At 45.4% G+C, this 17,198-nt stretch overlaps 2 protein-coding genes across 3 annotated transcripts; both read left to right on the forward strand.

The window, feature by feature from the left end:
- Positions 1-1,374: 1,374 nt before the first annotated feature.
- On the forward strand, positions 1,375-4,091 carry anapc13 (anaphase promoting complex subunit 13). 2 transcript variants are annotated; one of them, XM_033049667.1, is made up of 3 exons: positions 1,375-1,532; positions 2,759-2,912; positions 3,503-4,091. In XM_033049667.1, exons 2-3 carry the CDS (start codon positions 2,814-2,816, stop codon positions 3,626-3,628), a joined length of 225 nt encoding a protein of 74 aa, XP_032905558.1. In that variant the 5' UTR covers positions 1,375-1,532; positions 2,759-2,813; the 3' UTR covers positions 3,629-4,091. The 2 variants fall into 2 exon arrangements, with proteins under 2 accessions (XP_032905558.1, XP_032905559.1); XM_033049668.1 differs by lacking the exon at positions 1,375-1,532 and adding an exon at positions 2,191-2,209.
- Positions 4,092-10,899: 6,808 nt separating this feature from the next.
- Positions 10,900-15,877, forward strand: LOC116991289 (ly6/PLAUR domain-containing protein 2-like). The gene is made up of 3 exons (XM_033049803.1): positions 10,900-11,008; positions 13,194-13,322; positions 15,175-15,877. The coding sequence occupies exons 1-3, from the start codon at positions 10,960-10,962 to the stop codon at positions 15,393-15,395; spliced, it is 399 nt and encodes a 132-aa protein (XP_032905694.1). The 5' UTR covers positions 10,900-10,959; the 3' UTR covers positions 15,396-15,877.
- Positions 15,878-17,198: the final 1,321 nt, after the last annotated feature.

A 17,198-nucleotide genomic window follows, 5' to 3' on the forward strand; every position in this document is an offset into this window, starting at 1 on the left:
ATTAACCTACCTGATCTCCTGGTGACTCAGCACTTCAACTTCCCCTCCCATTCCGAATCCGACCTTTCTGCCCTGGGCCTCCCCCATGGCCAGAGTGAGGACCACCGTAAATTGGAGGAGCAACACCTCATATTTCGCTTGGGCAGTTTACACCCCAGCAGTATGAACATTGACTTCTCTAATTTCAGGTAGTCCCTGCTTTCTCCCCCCTTTCTCAGCTCTCCCTCAGCCCACTGTCTCCGCCTCTTCCTTTCTTCTTCCCGCCCCCCCACCCCACATCAGTCTGAAGAAGGGTCTCGACCCGAAACATTGCTTATTTCCTTCGCTCCATAGATGCTGCCTCACCCGCTGAGTTTCTCCAGCATTTTTGTCTACCTTCGATTTTCCAGCATCTGCAGTTCCTTCTTAAACATTGTAATGGAACATTGGTGATTATGGCCAGAATGGCAGGATAGCCAAATGGTCTAAGGTGCCAGGCTCAAGGAATAAAGTCCTTCTGAAGTAGAGCGGGTGTTCTGGTCACCAACTGGAGGTGTGGATTCGAATCCCACTTCTGCCACACATTTTGTATGCAAACGCAAGGAATATTACTGTACCTAGGTACTTGTGACAATAAAATATTGAAGGCCAGACTTTCAAGGGAAAATATGAAGACACTGAATGCAACATGGATTTCTGTGTTTCTCCTCAAACATTTTTTAAACACGGGCTAGATTCCTTTAATTTAACATAACCCAGAGGTTGCTGTTATACTCAGAAATGCTGTGCCTCCCTTCGTGATTATATTTGAAATTGCCTGAAATTGTGGTCTTAATTTCAGCCAAGAGAGTGTCTAGATCCCCTCCCTTAGAGTTAGAACCCCTTTCACCCAATCCTCCACTTCCCTCTGTATTCACCTCTCACTCTCACTGATCTCCCTTCCCTCCCAGCCCAGCGAGCAAGAGAAGGTGCAGCAGCACCTCCCATACCTCTTTCTCTCCCGCACACTGCAGCAGAGGGGAGAAAGCACCCACGCCTCCTCTCCCCTCCTCTCTCATCTCCTCTCCTCTCCTCTCCTCTCACCTCCTCTCTCCTACTCTCTCCTCCTCTCTCCTCTCCTCCTCTCTCCTCTCCTCCTCTCTCCTCTCCTCTCCTACTCTCTCCCACTCTCTCCTCTCCCCTCTCCTCTCACCCCCTCTCCCCTCCTCACCTCTCCCCTCTCCTCTCACCTCCTCTCCTCTCCCCCCCTCTCTCCTCTCCCCTCTCACCTCCTCTCTCCTACTCTCTCCTCCTCTCTCCTCTCCCCCTCTCTCCTCTCACCTCCTCTCTCCTCTCCTACTCTCTCCCCTCTCCCCTCTCTCCTCTCCCCTCTCCTCCTCTCCCCTCTCCTCCTCTCCCCTCTCTCCGCCTCAGCCTGTAATCCGGTACCTTTAGCCGGGCCGGTGGGAGCCGTCGGATCGTTTATAGAGGACAGCGGACCGTCCTGTCGGTGCACACAGAGGGAGAGAGGGAAGGAGAGAAAGAGAGAAGGAGAGAACAAGTGGTTCTTGTTGGTAAGTGGCATGGACAGTGGAGGGAGGGAGGATGAATGAAGGGGTTGGAGAGGGGGAGAGATGGGCTGTTGTTGGTAAATTGGGAAGATGGAGGTTCTGGGGAGTTTGTGGAGGGAGGGAGGGGGGGGGGGTTATGGAGGGAGGGGTGGAGCTTGTGGGTGGAGGATTAATCAAGGTGTTGGGGTAAAGGAAGAGGAGGAGAGGGATGGAGGAGCGGTGGAGTTTGTGATGGGAGGAGGGGGAAGGATTGATGAAGGTTGGAGAGGGAGGGGGAAAGGGGAGGGAGGAGGAGAAGAAGATGTATGTATGTGTGTGTGGAGGGGGGGGGGGGGAGATGTATGTGTGTGTGTGGAGGGGGGGAGATGTATGTGTGTGTGTGTGTGTGGAGGGGGATGTATGTGTTGTGTGGAGGGGAGGGGGGAGCTTGTGATGGGAGGAGGGGGAGATGTATGTGTGTGTGTGGAGGGGAGGGGGGGGGGGGTTGTTAGTAAGTGGGAGGGACGGTGGAGCTTGTAGTGGGTGGTAGGGGGAGGGAGGATGAATAAAGGGTACACAAAAATGCTGGAGAAACTCAGCGGGTGCAACATCATCTATGGAGCGAAGGAAATAGGCAACGTTTCGGGCCGAGACCCTTCTTCATACTGAGTACTGGGAGAGGGCGACAGAGATAAGGAAGGGTAAGGTGTGAAAATGAGACATCAAAGGGGATGAATAAAGGGGTTGGTGGCAGGAAGGAGAGGGTGGGAGCGGTAAAGGACAAAGAGGGTCCAAGGTGTTTTTTTCAGTTTTAGATTCAAGCAACTACAGCCTCTTGGTTTACATTTGACTTAACATATGTGTAATGAAGAACAGGTTCGTGTGAACCCATGGTAACAAAAGGATGCTGGATTTGAAAATGTGTAGGAAGGAACTGCAGATGCTGGTTTACACCTAAGTAGACACAAAATGCTGGAGTAACTCAGCGGGACAGGCAGCATCTTTGGATAAAAGGAATGGGTGACGTTTCGGGTCGAGTCTTCTTCAGACTGAGTATCGGGAGAGGGCGACAGAGAGATAAGGAAGGGTAAGGTGTGAAAACGAGACATCAAAGGGGATGGAGATCAGGAACGTAGAATAGATCATTGTTAGCTTGGAGGACTCCTAGATCCTGTATTTGGAATACTCCTGTATTTAAAAATGTTGTGGAAAAGGCTTCATCTGCACTTGCTAATTTCTTTATCTTAAAGACATATCCACATCTGTAACTCCAGGATTCATTAGTGTGGTCTGACAACCGATTAAATGGACAGTGAGGTACAGCGAGACGGCAGAATTCTGGACTTGATTGATGATGCGTGGCGGGAAGACAAGCTGCCGTATGAGGATGTGGAGATACCTTTGGTATGTACTGTACTCAGAGTAACTCTCAGGTTTGAACAGCCTAAAGTTATTCTAACATCTGTAATAGCCTCAGAATAAAAGGACATACCTTTAGAAAGGAGATGAGTGGGAATTTCTTTCATCAGAAGGTGGTGAATCTGTGGAATTCATTGCCACAGAAAGCTGTGTAGGCCGTCATTGGGTATTTTAAAGGGGAGGATTTGCAGATTCTTGAAAAGTACTTGTTTCAAGGGTTATGGGGAGAAGGCAGGAAAATGGGGTTGAGAGCCATGATTGAATGGCGGAGTAGACGCGATGGGCCGAAAAGCCTAATTCTGCTCCTATAACTTATGAACTTGTGAATTCCCTCTGGAGATCCTGTAAACGGAGGAGCCCATGGGGTGGGAGATTGCAACCTTCACGTGGTCAGCCCTGTTTCGACGAATGCAATCAACCTGGCGTGCACAATCAAATAAGATCAAATAGAACAAGTTGACCTACAACTTTAGGCTGTGCACGCCATACACAAGAAGAAGAGGAAGAGTTGCCCATTAATATGCATCTTAGAAAGGTGCTTGTCTATATCCTGCATGTTTATTTTCCTTCCCTAGAGTGAACTTCCGGAACCCGAACAAGATAACGGGGGAACAACAGAATCGATTAATGAACAAGACATGAAATGGACTGACCTGGCCTTGCAAAACTTGCATGAAAATACCCCATCTGCTGGAAGCTAGAGAGTTACTGAGGTTGTTGATACCAGCACAGCAACAAAGTTTATTTCTATGTTCTTTCCAAAAGGCGGGTACCAGCGTTTGCTTTCATATGAACATTTACTCGGGACTTGATGTCCACATCAGCAAAGTTAAATTACATAATGAAGCATGAAAGCAAAAATGAAACAACCTCAGCAACAATATTCATGGACAATTAAATGCTGAATGAAAGAGTGGAAAATATCACCATTGATTTTTATTTATTTAATAAGAAAGTTTGTATTCATCAAGTAGAAGTAATGAAGGTGGAGCTATCTCACTTGCAAGCAATGTGTCAGGAGGATAATTTTGGCATTGGCTAATATCTGTTATATTCTCATTATATCAAAACCACTTGTGTTGTATAACCCTGGCGCATAAATCATTTCATGCTATTTGTAACTAAAATCATAAATAACTGATTCACTCATCTTGCAAACATTAAGCTTCTCGTGATTTCTCTGTGTCTATTTTAATATTTTCCAGCAGTAAACTGAATCTGGTTCCATAACATGTACTGGAAATAGAAATGAAAATTAAGAGCCCGACCTTTGGCGTACAAGTGTACAACATCATGAGAGGAATAGGTCAGGTAAATGCAGAGTCTTTTGCCCAGAGTTGGGGAATCAAGGACCAGAGGATATAGGTTTATGGTGAGGGGGGAAAGATTTAATAGGAACCTAAGGGGTAACTTTTATTCATACAAAGGGCAGTGGGTATATGGAACGAGTTGCCAGAGGACGTAGTTGGGGCAGGTACTATCACAACATTTAAGAGACATTTAGACAAGTATGTGGATAGGATAGATTTAAAGGGTTATGAGTTAAGCACGGGCAGGTGGATCTAGTGTAGATGGGGCATGTTGGTCGGTGTGGGCAAGTTGGGCCGAAGGGCTTGTTTCCACCCTGTATGACTATGACTAAGTGTAAACTGAACTTTCATTCCCACATTAGGCATCTAATACAGTGACATTCTCAATAGCAATAGTGTGGTGCACAAGTTATTTCAGATTTTAGATTCCCAGTAATTCTGCTGTTCCACTTGGTTGTTCTTTGTACCATTACCATTCCTTTCTGTCTTACACCGATGTCCATGTTGTTAGTTGAGCTTGTCTGATTTCTGCCCAAATACAAACCATCCCACTGTCTTTCTCCTATCATTCACTGCATCGTAAACGTACCAATAGACAATAGACAATAGACAATAGGTGCAGGAGTAGGCCATTCGGCCCTTCGAGCCAGCATCGCCATTCAATGTGACCATGGCTGATCATCCCCAATCAGTACCCCGTTCCTGCCTTCTCCCCATATCCCCTGACTCGGCTATCTTTAAGAGCCCTATCTGGCTCTCTCTTGAAAGTATCCAGAGAACCGGCCTCCACCTCCCTCCATACGGAGAATTCCACAGACTCTCAACTCTCTGTGAGAAAAAGTGTTTCCTCGTCTCCGTTCTAAAAAAGTGTTTCCTCGTCTCCGTTCTAATGTACTGAAAGGACGTTAATCAGAAACAATCAACACATAATGGTGGTACTTTTGTGCGTTTAGTTCTCTTTGCTTATGAGATGGTTTAAAATGTCATCCTCTGGGTTATAAAATCCACTTAATTGCAATCTAAGTGTCCGATTTTAAGCTAATGGGACTGAATGAAAGGTATTGAAATTTGCTGATGGTACAAAACTTGGCAATTGAGGGAAAAAGTCAGAACAGGCTGCAAGGAATGTGGGTGGGTTGAGTGGGCTGGAAAGAGGTAGGCTGATGGAGTGAAATGTCAAGTTACTCACTTTGAAAGGAAAAACAGAAAATCCAAATGCTGACTGGTAAGTAGAAGAAACTGAGCCAAATTACAGAAAGTTAACAATAATCAAAATATACATACTGCAGATGTTGAAATTTGAAATGAAAATAGAGCAGCTAAAAGTATTCAAGTCAGGCAGCATCTATTCAGAGTTGACATTTAAGATCATGAGTAGACACAAAAAGCTGGAGTAACTCAGTGGGACAGGCAGCATCTCTGGAGAGAAGGAATGGGTGATGTTTCGGGGTGAGACCCTTCTTCATGATTTAAGATCATGATTTGTTTTCACTATTTTTGACATTCTGTCATTGCAAACAATCAGTTCATAAGTTCTAGGACCAAATTGGGCCATTCGGCCCATCAAGTCCACTCTGCCATTCAATCATGGCTGATCTATCTTTCCCTCTCAATCCCATTCTCCTGCCTTCTCCCCATAACTCTTCACACCTGCACTAATCAAGAATCTGTCGATCTCTGCCTTAAAAAGATCTCGGCCTCCATCTCTTATTGCCGTCTGTGGCAATAAATTCTACCTATTCACCACCCTCCGCCTAAAAAAAATCCTCATCTCCTTCCTAATAGTATGAACCATCAGCTCTTGGCAGAGGCCTTGTGCCAATATTGCAATGTTCACATCTGAAGAAATTCCAAGGTCAACCCAGTGCTCTTGTTCCACCATCTTCACATTCGTGTCCATTTAGTTGCCAGGAGCCATCACTGCGAACAGTGGATCTATTGCTCTGCCATCACACTTCCCAACCCAATGGACATCTCTCCAGTCATGTTCCCTCCCTCGATCTATGCTTGATATGTCACCAGCATGACATTGGTTCAAATGTTTCTATTCCTTGTGCACTAACGCGTTTGAACTTGCAGCAATCATAAATGATATGCTGGGCTTTATTGCAGGAAAATGTGTTCCAATTACACAAAGTAACAAAGACATGGGTTTGATCCTGACATTTGATGCTGTCCATGTGCAGTTTGTACAATCTCACTGTAACTGTGTGGGTTTCCTCCGGGTGCTCCGGTTTCCTCCCACATTCCAAAGACATGCAGGTTTGTAGGTTAATTGCCTTCTGTAAATTGCTCTTGGTGTGTAAGCAGTGGATGCGAATGTAGGATAACATAGAGCGGGTGATCGGTGGTCAGCTCGGTGGGGCCGTACACCTTGTGTCCACGCTGTATCTTTCCACTCACCAAGGACCAACTCCACATTGCCACCAAACCTGATGGTGTGAACTGACCTTATCTTACAGAGGGTAAAAATCAGCTCTGAGCATCGAGAGTTTGCACATTCTACCTGTGCGAGCTCTGGTTTCCATCCACATTCCAAAGACATGTAGGTTAATCAGCCTCTGTAAATTGTCTCAAGTGTGTCGGATAGAACTGGTGTACGGGTGATTGTTGATCAGCGTGGACTCAGTTGACCCTAGGGCCTGTTCCCGCGCTGTATCTCTCAAATAAAACCTCACCAAACGACTCCTTCATTGAAATAATAATGCACTTGCCTCCTTTGCATCATCCCTCTCACACCTGAATGTTCTCCGTCTGTGGAATACTGAGCTGCCTCCAGTATAGGGTAGGTTAATTAGCTACTATAAATTGCTATTAATTGGCACTAATTAACCTAATTAGACTGCCAGCATATTTTTAGGATGTGGGATTAAATTGGAGCACCTGTGAAATACCCATGCGATGACAGGGAGAAGATACAAGCTTCTTTTGTGAGTTTATAACTACATTGCTTAGTAGAGAAATCCAAAGGTTGACAACATTATGTTGAGACTGTCGGGACCATGCATGCTCGTGAGGTTTTTTTCACACTAATGCCTTGTTTCTTCATCCTGCCTTTTTTTCTTTTCAGAATTTATGTGTAATTTAACAATAATTTATCTTTTTGTGTGTTACCTGAATGTATTTGCTGGTGATGCTGCTGCGAACAAGATTTTCATTGCACCTGTACATTACTACACTTGTGCATTTGGGCAATAAACTCAATTCAACTTGACCTGACCAGACAGGAGCTGGAGTAGGCTATTCAGACCATGATAATGCCATCCAGGCCATACAGAGCCAGCTCAGATCATGACAGATCTTGAGCTCAGCACCATCACTGTACCCCTTGATTCCTTCACTGTTCAGAAATCTATTGACGTCTCTTTCTTTGAATAAAAAGGACTGGTTACGCAGCTGCCTGGTGTAGAGAATACAAGGTTTCACCAATGTGAACTGATTGGAAAACATGTCTTGTTATCTCACTCTTTATTCTGACAGAAATTTCTGCTTCCAGACAGCCCAGCTAAGGAAAACATCAAGTCTACATCCACACTAGAATGCCCCTTTACAACTTTGTATGGATGAACATGGTCACATCTCATTTTCGGCAAATTATGAAAGTCTGCCTATTCTTTTCTCCTACAATAAATCTAAGGGAGCCCGGAATCAATCTGGTGAAGCTTCACTGCACTAACCCCATCGCAAGTGTATCCATCCTTAGAGAGGTAGACCACACCCTGTATTTACTATTCCAGGTGTGCTCTCAGCAAGACCCTGTACAATTGGAGCACGTTCTCCTGCAGCATGCTCTTTATCCTTGCTAACATGGATAGTGGTGTTTAAGAACCTTTAAGATAGGCAGAGAGATGTGCAGGGAAGGGAGGGATGTGGATCATGAGATCAGTTTAACATGGCATTATGTTTGGCACAAACTTTGTGGGCCAAATAGACCCATTCCTGTACTGTTTTGGTCCACCCATATTGAAGGAGTGGCCAAGGAATCCCACCAATGCCTCAACTTCCTTAGAAGGCTTAGGAGGTTCGGCATGTTCCTAACAACTCTAACCAATTTCTACAGATGCGCCGTGGCAAAAATTTATTCAAGACGCATCACAGCATGGTTTGGGAACAGCTCCATCCAAGACCGCAAGAAATTGCAGAGAATTATAGACGCTGCCCAGACCATCACACCATCGCATCCAATGACCTAATTCATTGCAGACCTTGGACCGTTTCCTCTATAACACTGTAATAATGTATTCTGCATGCTTGTATTTTTCTCTTTGAACTTGTGTATGACTTGACTGTGCAGTTCCTCTTCTTGTCGAGTTCACACACAAGATTAGAAGTTGTTCAGCCAGAGTTGAACACAGTTCTCGGCATCTGCATACAATGGTCTGTCTTGTCGCTTCTTGTGCGTGGTGGTGGAAAGATTGGTGGAAACGGCCGAAACGTGAACGCTCTTTCCTTGACCCCGACTGTACAGTTGGATAGCTCGCATACGAAGCTTTCACCGTCTGCAAACATGACAATATTAAACTGATACCAATATCAATGGATAGACACAAAATGTGATATATATATGATGCCATTTTTACTACCTCCAATTCCCACCTCTCTACTTTCAGTCTGCAGAAGGTGATGCAATATTACCGCAGTATTTAATTTAAAACTGATAACTGACGTGCTTATGCCATGCATGTATCCAGCTTGTACATTTCGTTCAGACCGACAGGTCTGAATGACAAATAAAGGATTCAATTCAATTCAAGGGTTCCAACCCGAAACGTCAGCCGTTCCTTCTCTCCAGAGATGCTGCCCAAAGATACTAGAGGAGCTCCTCTAGTATCTTTGATGCTGCCTTACCTGCTGAGTTGCTCCAGCACTTTGTGTCTACCTTCTGTGACATCATAATGTTTCCCTATCTAATGCATGATCACAGTCCAGTGATTGTGATGCAATATTACCGCAGTATTTAATTTAAAACTGATAACTGACATGCTTATGCCATGCATTTATCCAGCTTGTACGATTCTGAATTGTAAATGACCAAGAGTCGCTTAAGATCGCTGAACGCATCATTTCTCCCAAAGTCTTGTTAATTTCACTGCCTCTGTTCTAGACACCACGAGGCGACACTCATCACAAGGTACGTACGAATGGGACCTTGGTGAAAGTAATCCTTTAGGAAGCATAAATAGAAGGTGAAATAAAACTTTCATAGCACTGAAAACTAATTTAAAAACTATCTCAAAACTTATCAATAAAAAGTTTTTTCCCCAAAAACAATGAGGAAGTTAATCAAAACTTTGTGATACATAATATATTAAAATGTACATGTTAATATTGAATTAAAAATATATTAATATATAATTGACAATTAAAAAGTGAAATTAGAGATCTCTTGTTTTACTGCTGCTCATGAACTAATTAATTTTAACATTGTATTTCAGTGTAACACATTTTACAATACAGTAATACTTAGCCAAGTATGTTTTGCAACATACGAGGAATTTCATTTGCCAAGTCAGTCATACAAATAAAAAGCAACGGAACACACAAAATACATTTTAACATAAACATCCACCACAATGACTCTTCCACATTCCTCACTGATGGAAGGTGAAAAAAAGTTCAATCTCTTCCCTTCTTTGTTCTCCTGCGATCGGGGGCCTCCAGCCTTCTGTTGACGGGACGACCTTGACTCCTGTAGCCGGCAGCGTTTGGGCCCTCCGCGTCAGGGCGATCAGCTCCTGCATCGGGGTGATGTCAGCTCCCTGCGCCGGGCGATCTGACCCCGGGTCGGGGCGGGTCGAACCTTCTGCGTCGTTGGAGCTCCAGACATCAACGGCCTCTCCCGAGACTGCGAGCTCTCGATGGTCAAGTTCTGTTGGTCATGGCGGGGATGTGATCATTAACATTTGTGGGTGGAAGAGTTGCAGACCCAGGCATTAGACAAGGACTGAACTCAGGCACTTTCCAATGAGGCAGATACCCAATTCATTCACACCAGGCATTTACACAATAACAGCTTGTAAGCAGGACTCTGCAACTCAACTTCTTACTGCTCTTGTATGATGGCAAAGAGGTAATGATCAAAGAGAAACTTCAGATGCTATGAATCTAAAACAACAACCGTATTTTTGACTAGTTGTCCTTCATTTCTTGGTTCTTAAGAGAATGGATGGGCCAGAGGGTTGGATGGAGTGGGTTGGGGTTGCTGTGGCAATGGGGGCAGCTGGCCACAAAGCCAGTTCCATCAGGCCCATTGTTGTTTCACAGAGCAGCTTGCCACATCTCAATGTCCCTCCGAGTTAGTTCAAGAGGGCACTGAGGACTGTGGGTCATGAATGAATCTGGAATATGGACTGAGGTCCCCACCTGAAAGATCTTTGTGAAGCTAGTGCTCTTTGGCAAAGTCTGGGCCTGGCGGCGAGCCTCACCTTTGTTCTTGGTGACCCCTCACGCCGGGTCCCTTTATTCTCTGCTGCACCCCCACGCTGGGTACCCCCATTGTCCTCGCCGGTCCACCCCACTCTTGGTCCCTCCTTGCTCTCGGCAACGAGGTTCTTCGAGGCCGATTCGGAGTCTGCGGTGGGTGGATCTCATTTACTGTAGATACAATTGTTACAGGATGGTTTTAAATTTAAAATAGTAGTACACGTTTATATGTTTCTCACCAGGAAGCAAATAGAAGAAGGCAGAATCGTTGACATTCAGCAGCTAAAGATAAGATCAAAATGAAATTAATTACTGGAGCCTTCATTACAGCATTTTGCTCCCTGTTCGGTAAGATCACATTATGTTTGATCACATTATTTTTTATTGGTTGCATCAAATGAAAGAGCACTTAAAATTTTATGTTGATGTAATTTAATGAAAACTGTCTAAGCGAGTGTCAGAGAGCCTGTGCATCAAGCAAGCAGGCCCTTTGGTCCATTAAAAAAAAATCTTGTAATATCATTGTTGAGGTGACCCGTTGTCTTGTCAAACACATTTCATTGTACCGTTGACCCTGTGTTAACCTACATATGACAAATAAAACTGAACTGAACTGAACATATCCTTGCCAATCCCGTTTGCCCGCATTTGGACCAGTTCCCTCTAAAAATGCCTCCTTAACAATCCCTTCTCCTGACCAACCTCTTTCCACTTACAATCTCTGGCGATAGGTCTGTGGGCATTCTGCAAGATAAAAACTTTGGGCGACATCAACATCGGCGATTGCTCAAAGTCAGGTATGATTGTCCTCTTGGTCAAAAAAGCCAGATGTGTCAGTCCAGGTGGACTTCCGTATGTGACATCTTTGGTGCACAGGCGGCCACCACACGGTCCTTGACAGGGGCAGACCTGGGTCTGCCAGCATGGACTCCACCGCAGTTGGGGGTCTCTCCCTGCACCTTCTCGGCCGTTATGGTGCATCCATCCATCCATCCATCCATCTTCCATCCTCCCCCCGTTCCACCGTTGTCGAGGTCTACTTCTCGGACCACGCTTTGTCGGGGACCTCCCTCTCGACCTGCCCGCCGTGGGTGACCCTCCCAGGATCTCAGGGACGTGCAAACTCTGGAGAACTTGGTGACATAAGCAAGTGCACAGGTAGCTCTCCTCGAACGCAACAGCTGCATTCCTCAGAAACCTCGCGTTGTATAGATCATGCTATAAACATGGCTGTGTCAATGAGGGAAAGGGGGTTAGGGGCTAGAGAGTCTCAGACCCACGATAAACAAAGTTAATCACCTCTCATGGGACTTTCAGAAATTATGTTTTTTTTTCATTTCTATTTATTATAGTTTTTGTTATTATTATTTTTGTTACAAAGGCTCCATGTTGCATTGATAAATAAAGTATCATTGTACATGTGTCGATAGAAGAGATCACTTGTCAATTTCCATGATCTGAAACTTTGAAATGTTGAGGTTTTCTCAATGTTGTGGTTTGGTGGCAATAGACATTAGTGAGAATACAACAGCAGTCACTACTTTCCCATTACTGTCCCCGTCTCTCTCAACGGCATCTAAAGTTGAGGGGGGAATGGTTTTGACATCCTATTTGGACATTGAACTTCACTTCACATGGCGGCACGATGGCTCAGCGGTGGAGTTGCTGCCTCACAGCGCCAGTGACCCGGGTTCAATCCAGACTACGGGTGCTGTCTGCACGGAGTTTGTACGTTCTCCCCGTGACCGCGTGGGTTTTCTCCGAGCGCTCCGGTTTCCTCCTCCATTCCAAAGACCTACAGGTTTGTCGGCTGATTGGCTTTTGTAGGATTGTCAGTTGTCCCTAGTGTGTGTAGGAAAGTGTTAGTGTACGTGGATCGCTGGTCGGTGCGGACTCGGTGGGCCGAAGGGCCTGTTTCTGAGCTGCATCTCTAAACTAAACTAAAAAGCACCTGGATAATGAGGCTGACAAACAGAACATACGTGGGAATCAAAGGGACCAAAATGACTTGGAGATGTTTTTCAAAAATACTGTAGTACAATAACGCAAAACTCCAAATTGAATTTGAAATGAAAATCATGGTTAATCAACAATGCAGAAATGTAATGATAGTGTGTGAATCCTGGGAAGTGGCATCTGACAGATAATATATAACTAGGATTGCATTTTCAATTATTTCTTGGTTATATTTTCTCTAAATTAATGGGGTGATGGATGTGTCAGCAATGTGATCAAGGAAGTTAGTTAGTTTAGTTTATTGTCATGTGTACCGAGGTACAGTGAAAAGCTTTTTTTGCCTGCTATCCAGTCAGCAGAAAGACAATACATGATTACAATCGAGCTATTAGAGTGTGTAGATAAATGAAATGTACAGTCCTCTTGCTTGTTGTGCTGACTTGACTCTTTTGATGCCAAATGCCCTTCATGAGGCAGAGGAGGTTAGTATAACTTGGCGTCATGTGCGGCGTGGACATTGTGGGCCGAAGGGCCTGTTCCTGTGCTGTACTGTTTTATTGTTCTATTGACATTGCAGCTGAAGCATTGGAATGCTACAACTGTACCAATGCAAGAATGGCAACGGTTTGTACCACTGATCGCCAGCAATGCCCCACAAACAAAACCATGTGCCTCACCGCGGTGAAGACAGTCGGCTTCAGTCAGAGTAAGTTGCTTTCCCTTTGAATAACATAAGCCTCTTGGGAAAATAGTTTACCATTCACTCGCTGCTTCAGATATTGTTTTGCTCCGAATAAAAGGGCATACCTTTAGAAAGGAGACGAGGAGGAATTTCTTTAGTCAGAGGGTGGTGAATCTGTGGAATTCATTGCAACAGAAGGCTGTCACTAGGTCTTGCTAAGGTGGAGATTGACAGATTCTTGATTATAAGTTCATAGGTTCTAGCAGTAGAATTAGATCATTTGGCCCATCAAGTCTACTCTGCCATTCAATCATGGCTGATCTATCTTTCCCTCTCAACCCCATTAATAGACAATAGACAATAGGTGCAGGAGGAGGCCATTCGGCCCTTTGAGCCAGCATCGTCATTCAATGTGATCATGGCTGATCATCCACAATCAGTACCCCGTTCCTGCCTTCTCCCCATATCCCCTGACTCTGCTATTTTTAAGAGCCCTATCTAGCTCTCTCTTGAAAGCATCCAGAGAACCGGCCTCCACCGCCCTCTGAGGCAGAGAATTCCACAGACTCACCACTCTCCATTCTCCCGCCTTCTCCCCATAACCTTTACCAATCAAACATCTGTCATTCTCTGCCTTGAAAATATTGCCCAAAGACTCCAGTGACTTGCACTGCTCACATTTGTCTCTGTTAAAGAATATAAGACACGATAATAAATGTAGTTAGGTTGGAAGCTCATCTAAAGTTGTAGGAAGCCACTGCAGATGCTGGTTTACACCGAAGATAGACACAACATGCTGGAGTAACTCAGCAGGTCAGACAGCATCTCTGGATAGAAGGAATGGGTGACATTTCGGGTCGAGACACTTCTTCAGAAGTTCTTCAGACACTTCTGAAGAAGGGTCTCGACCCAAAACGTCAACCATTTCTTGGGGTGGGAGATTGCAACCTTCACGTGGTCCAACCTGTTTCGACGAATGCAATCAACCTGGTGTGCACAAACAGAAGATCAATTTGAACGAGTTGTCTTACAACTTTAGGCTGTGCACTTCATACAATAGACAATAGGTGCAGGAGTAGGCCATTCGGCCCTTTGAGCCAGCACCGCCATTCAATGTGATCATGGCCGATCGTCCACAAATCAGTACCCCGTTCCTGCCTTCTCCCCATATCCCTTGACTCCGCTATCTTCAAGAGCCCTATCTAGCTCTCTCTTGAAAGTATCCAGAGAACCTGCCTCCACCGCCCTCTGAGGCAGAGAATTCCACAGACTCATCACTCTCCGTGGGAAAAAGTGTTTCCTCCTCTCCGTTCTAAATGGCTTACCCCTTATTCTTAAAGTGCAAGAGGAAGAACCATTCCTTCTATCCAGAGATGCTGCCTGTCCCCCTGAGTTACTCCAGCACTTTGTGTCTAATCTAAGGTAGACAAAAGTGCTGGAGAAACTCAGCGGGTGAGGCAGCATCTATGGAGCGAAGGAATAGGTGACGTTTCGGGTCGAGACCCTTCTTCAGACTGATGTTGGGGGGGATGGGGGGGGGACGGGAAAAATAAAGGAAGCCAGTGAGAGAGGATGCTGCTAAACTGTCTTTGTAGAGAGGAGGAGAATTTCTTCAAAGTAGTCTTGAGGAAATTTCGCAGTGGAGTAGATGAAATGTTTAAGAAAGAACTGCAGATGCTGGAAAAATCGGTAGACAAAAATGGCTTCGGTAAAATTCCTTTCTTTCCTTTCTTCCCCCACCCCCCACATTAGTCTGAAGAAGGGTCTCGACCCGAAACTCGCCTATCCATAAACACAGTTTTCTTTGTAACTCTTTGTAACTCTATACCCCTCCAGTGTATCAGTGTGTTGACATTGTATCTTTATGCTTTTACAGTAGGACTTGGTTACATCACAATAAGCAAGAAGTGCTCCTTTCAAACGGAGTGCAATGCCGACGCCAGTAACTTGGTGGTCGGAGGGAGGAAGGTTCTCTGCTGCTCCACGGACCTGTGCAACGCCGAAAATGCCGCCTTCTGCCCGGGCCTCCGCTGGCCATTGCTGGCAGCCTCTACCACCCTCCCCTGGACTCTGCTGGGACTGACCAGCTCAACCTAACCCGACCGCTTGTGCCAGCTGCACTTGCTCAGTCTGCAGGAGAAGCTTCCAATGGGGGGAAAATATGGCCATTGTCGTTCCCCTCCTTCCCCCCCCCTGCTGCGGTTCAATTAAGGTGAAAACTTCTGTCATTGTCTACCGGGTTAGCCGTGTGAAAATCAACCATCAGAGTGTCACTGCATCTCCAAGTCAGACTCATAAAGATTTGGCTAGTTGAGCATCTTGGCGCTGAGTGTAACTTTGAATGAAGATACACGTGATCTGATTTGAGTAATCTTCAGAATGAGGGGAAATCTTAAGGAGGCCAGGCCACAGGTTATAGCGACACTGTCCACCGAGATGGTCTTATCCAGGCAGAGAGACACTGCCATTACCAGACAAACGAAGAAATCTTGTAAGTGTAAGGATCTGTAAATGAAAGGATCTGTAATTTTTGACTGAATGCAATAATAAACAATACAGGGAACCACAACCCTGTGGAATTGTGTGGGTTAGCTGCCTAATGTTGTTAATGAGTCATAGAGTGATACAGCGTGGAAACGGGCCCTTCGGCCCAACTTGCCCACACCGGTCAACATGCCCCATCTACAATAGTCCCATCTGCCTGCCCTTGGTCCATATCCCTCTAAACCTGTCCTATCCATGCACCTGTCTAAATGTTTCTTAAACGCCGCGATAGTACCTGCCTCAACTACCTCCTCCGGCAGCTCGTTCCATACACCCACCGCTTTCCCCCAACGCTCTGTGGCGTTTTTTGTGTGTCTTCACCATGTTGGATGTGATGTGACTGTCAGCCAGCGGGTGGCAGCAACGTACCACAAAGTGAGGACACTGAACCATTTTCTCAACTGACATAACAAGGTAACAAAACCCTGCAAACACTGAAGAAGGGTTTCGGCCCGAAACGTCGCCTATTTCCTTCGCTCCACAGATGCTGCTGCACCCGCTGAGTTTCTCCAGCATTTTTGTGTACCTTCGATTTTCCAGCATCTGCAGTTCCTTCTTTAACAAGATAACAAAACTGTGCAAACACTGTGTGAGATAGAATGAATCACACCTGCAAGCACTGCTCCTCCCATCAGGGAGGCCGTACAGGAGCCTCAGGTCTCGCACAAGCAGGCTGAGGAACAGCTTTTTCAATAACACCATTACACTGCTGAACTCACAGTCCCGACGCTAGCTATCTTTTATACTCTCCCATCTGTATACATGTATTTGCCTATGTACCAGTTTAATTCATCCACATATTGTTTAACCAGTATTTTTATTTCTACTATCTTGCACTCTGACCAGATGCTAAACTGCATTTCGTTGTACCTGTACTCGTATTTGTGCAATGACAATAAAGTTGAATCAAATCAAACAATACTGTGTGAGACAGAATGCTGGATAGCGTGTGAATTCCATCTCTCCATGGATGCTGCCTCACCCGCTGTGTTTCTCCAGCATTTTGTGTCTGCCTTGCGTACACTGACTGTGTGCAGTTTCGGGGCAGCGTCTGTGGAAAGATGGACAGCGCTAATTCCAGTCAATGGACCGTTCACTAGTACTGGAAACAAAAGAGAAATAAGCAAGAGACACGATGAACTGCAGCTGCTGGGCTCTTGAGCACAACACAACCTCCCCCCCCCCCCCTGTAAGCAAATTGCAAAGGGTCTCGATTGTCCGAGCGTTTGTTGCAAAAATAGCACTTTATTCTGGTGGATGTTGAGGGCTACAGGGCGGTAGTCATTGAAACAGGTCGCTTTAGTTTTCTGAAAGATGCCTCCAGCCATCCGCTGCTATCACGCCACCTCGGAAAAG

Source organism: Amblyraja radiata, chromosome 33 (genome assembly GCF_010909765.2).
Source record: "Amblyraja radiata isolate CabotCenter1 chromosome 33, sAmbRad1.1.pri, whole genome shotgun sequence".
Lineage (NCBI taxonomy): Eukaryota > Metazoa > Chordata > Chondrichthyes > Rajiformes > Rajidae > Amblyraja > Amblyraja radiata.

What these genes read in the sequence shown, in the direction of transcription:
- anapc13 (XM_033049667.1), top strand. Translation starts at nt 2,814, where the DNA reads ATGGACAGTGAGGTACAGCGAGACGGCAGAATTCTGGACTTGATTGAT. An exon ending in AGGATGTGGAGATACCTTTG is followed by an intron (nt 2,913 to 3,502) that starts GTATGTACTGTA and finishes TTCCTTCCCTAG; the next exon opens with AGTGAACTTCCGGAACCCGA.
- LOC116991289 (XM_033049803.1), top strand. Translation starts at nt 10,960, where the DNA reads ATGAAATTAATTACTGGAGCCTTCATTACAGCATTTTGCTCCCTGTTC. An exon ending in AGCATTTTGCTCCCTGTTCG is followed by an intron (nt 11,009 to 13,193) that starts GTAAGATCACAT and finishes TTGACATTGCAG; the next exon opens with CTGAAGCATTGGAATGCTAC. An exon ending in GACAGTCGGCTTCAGTCAGA is followed by an intron (nt 13,323 to 15,174) that starts GTAAGTTGCTTT and finishes ATGCTTTTACAG; the next exon opens with TAGGACTTGGTTACATCACA.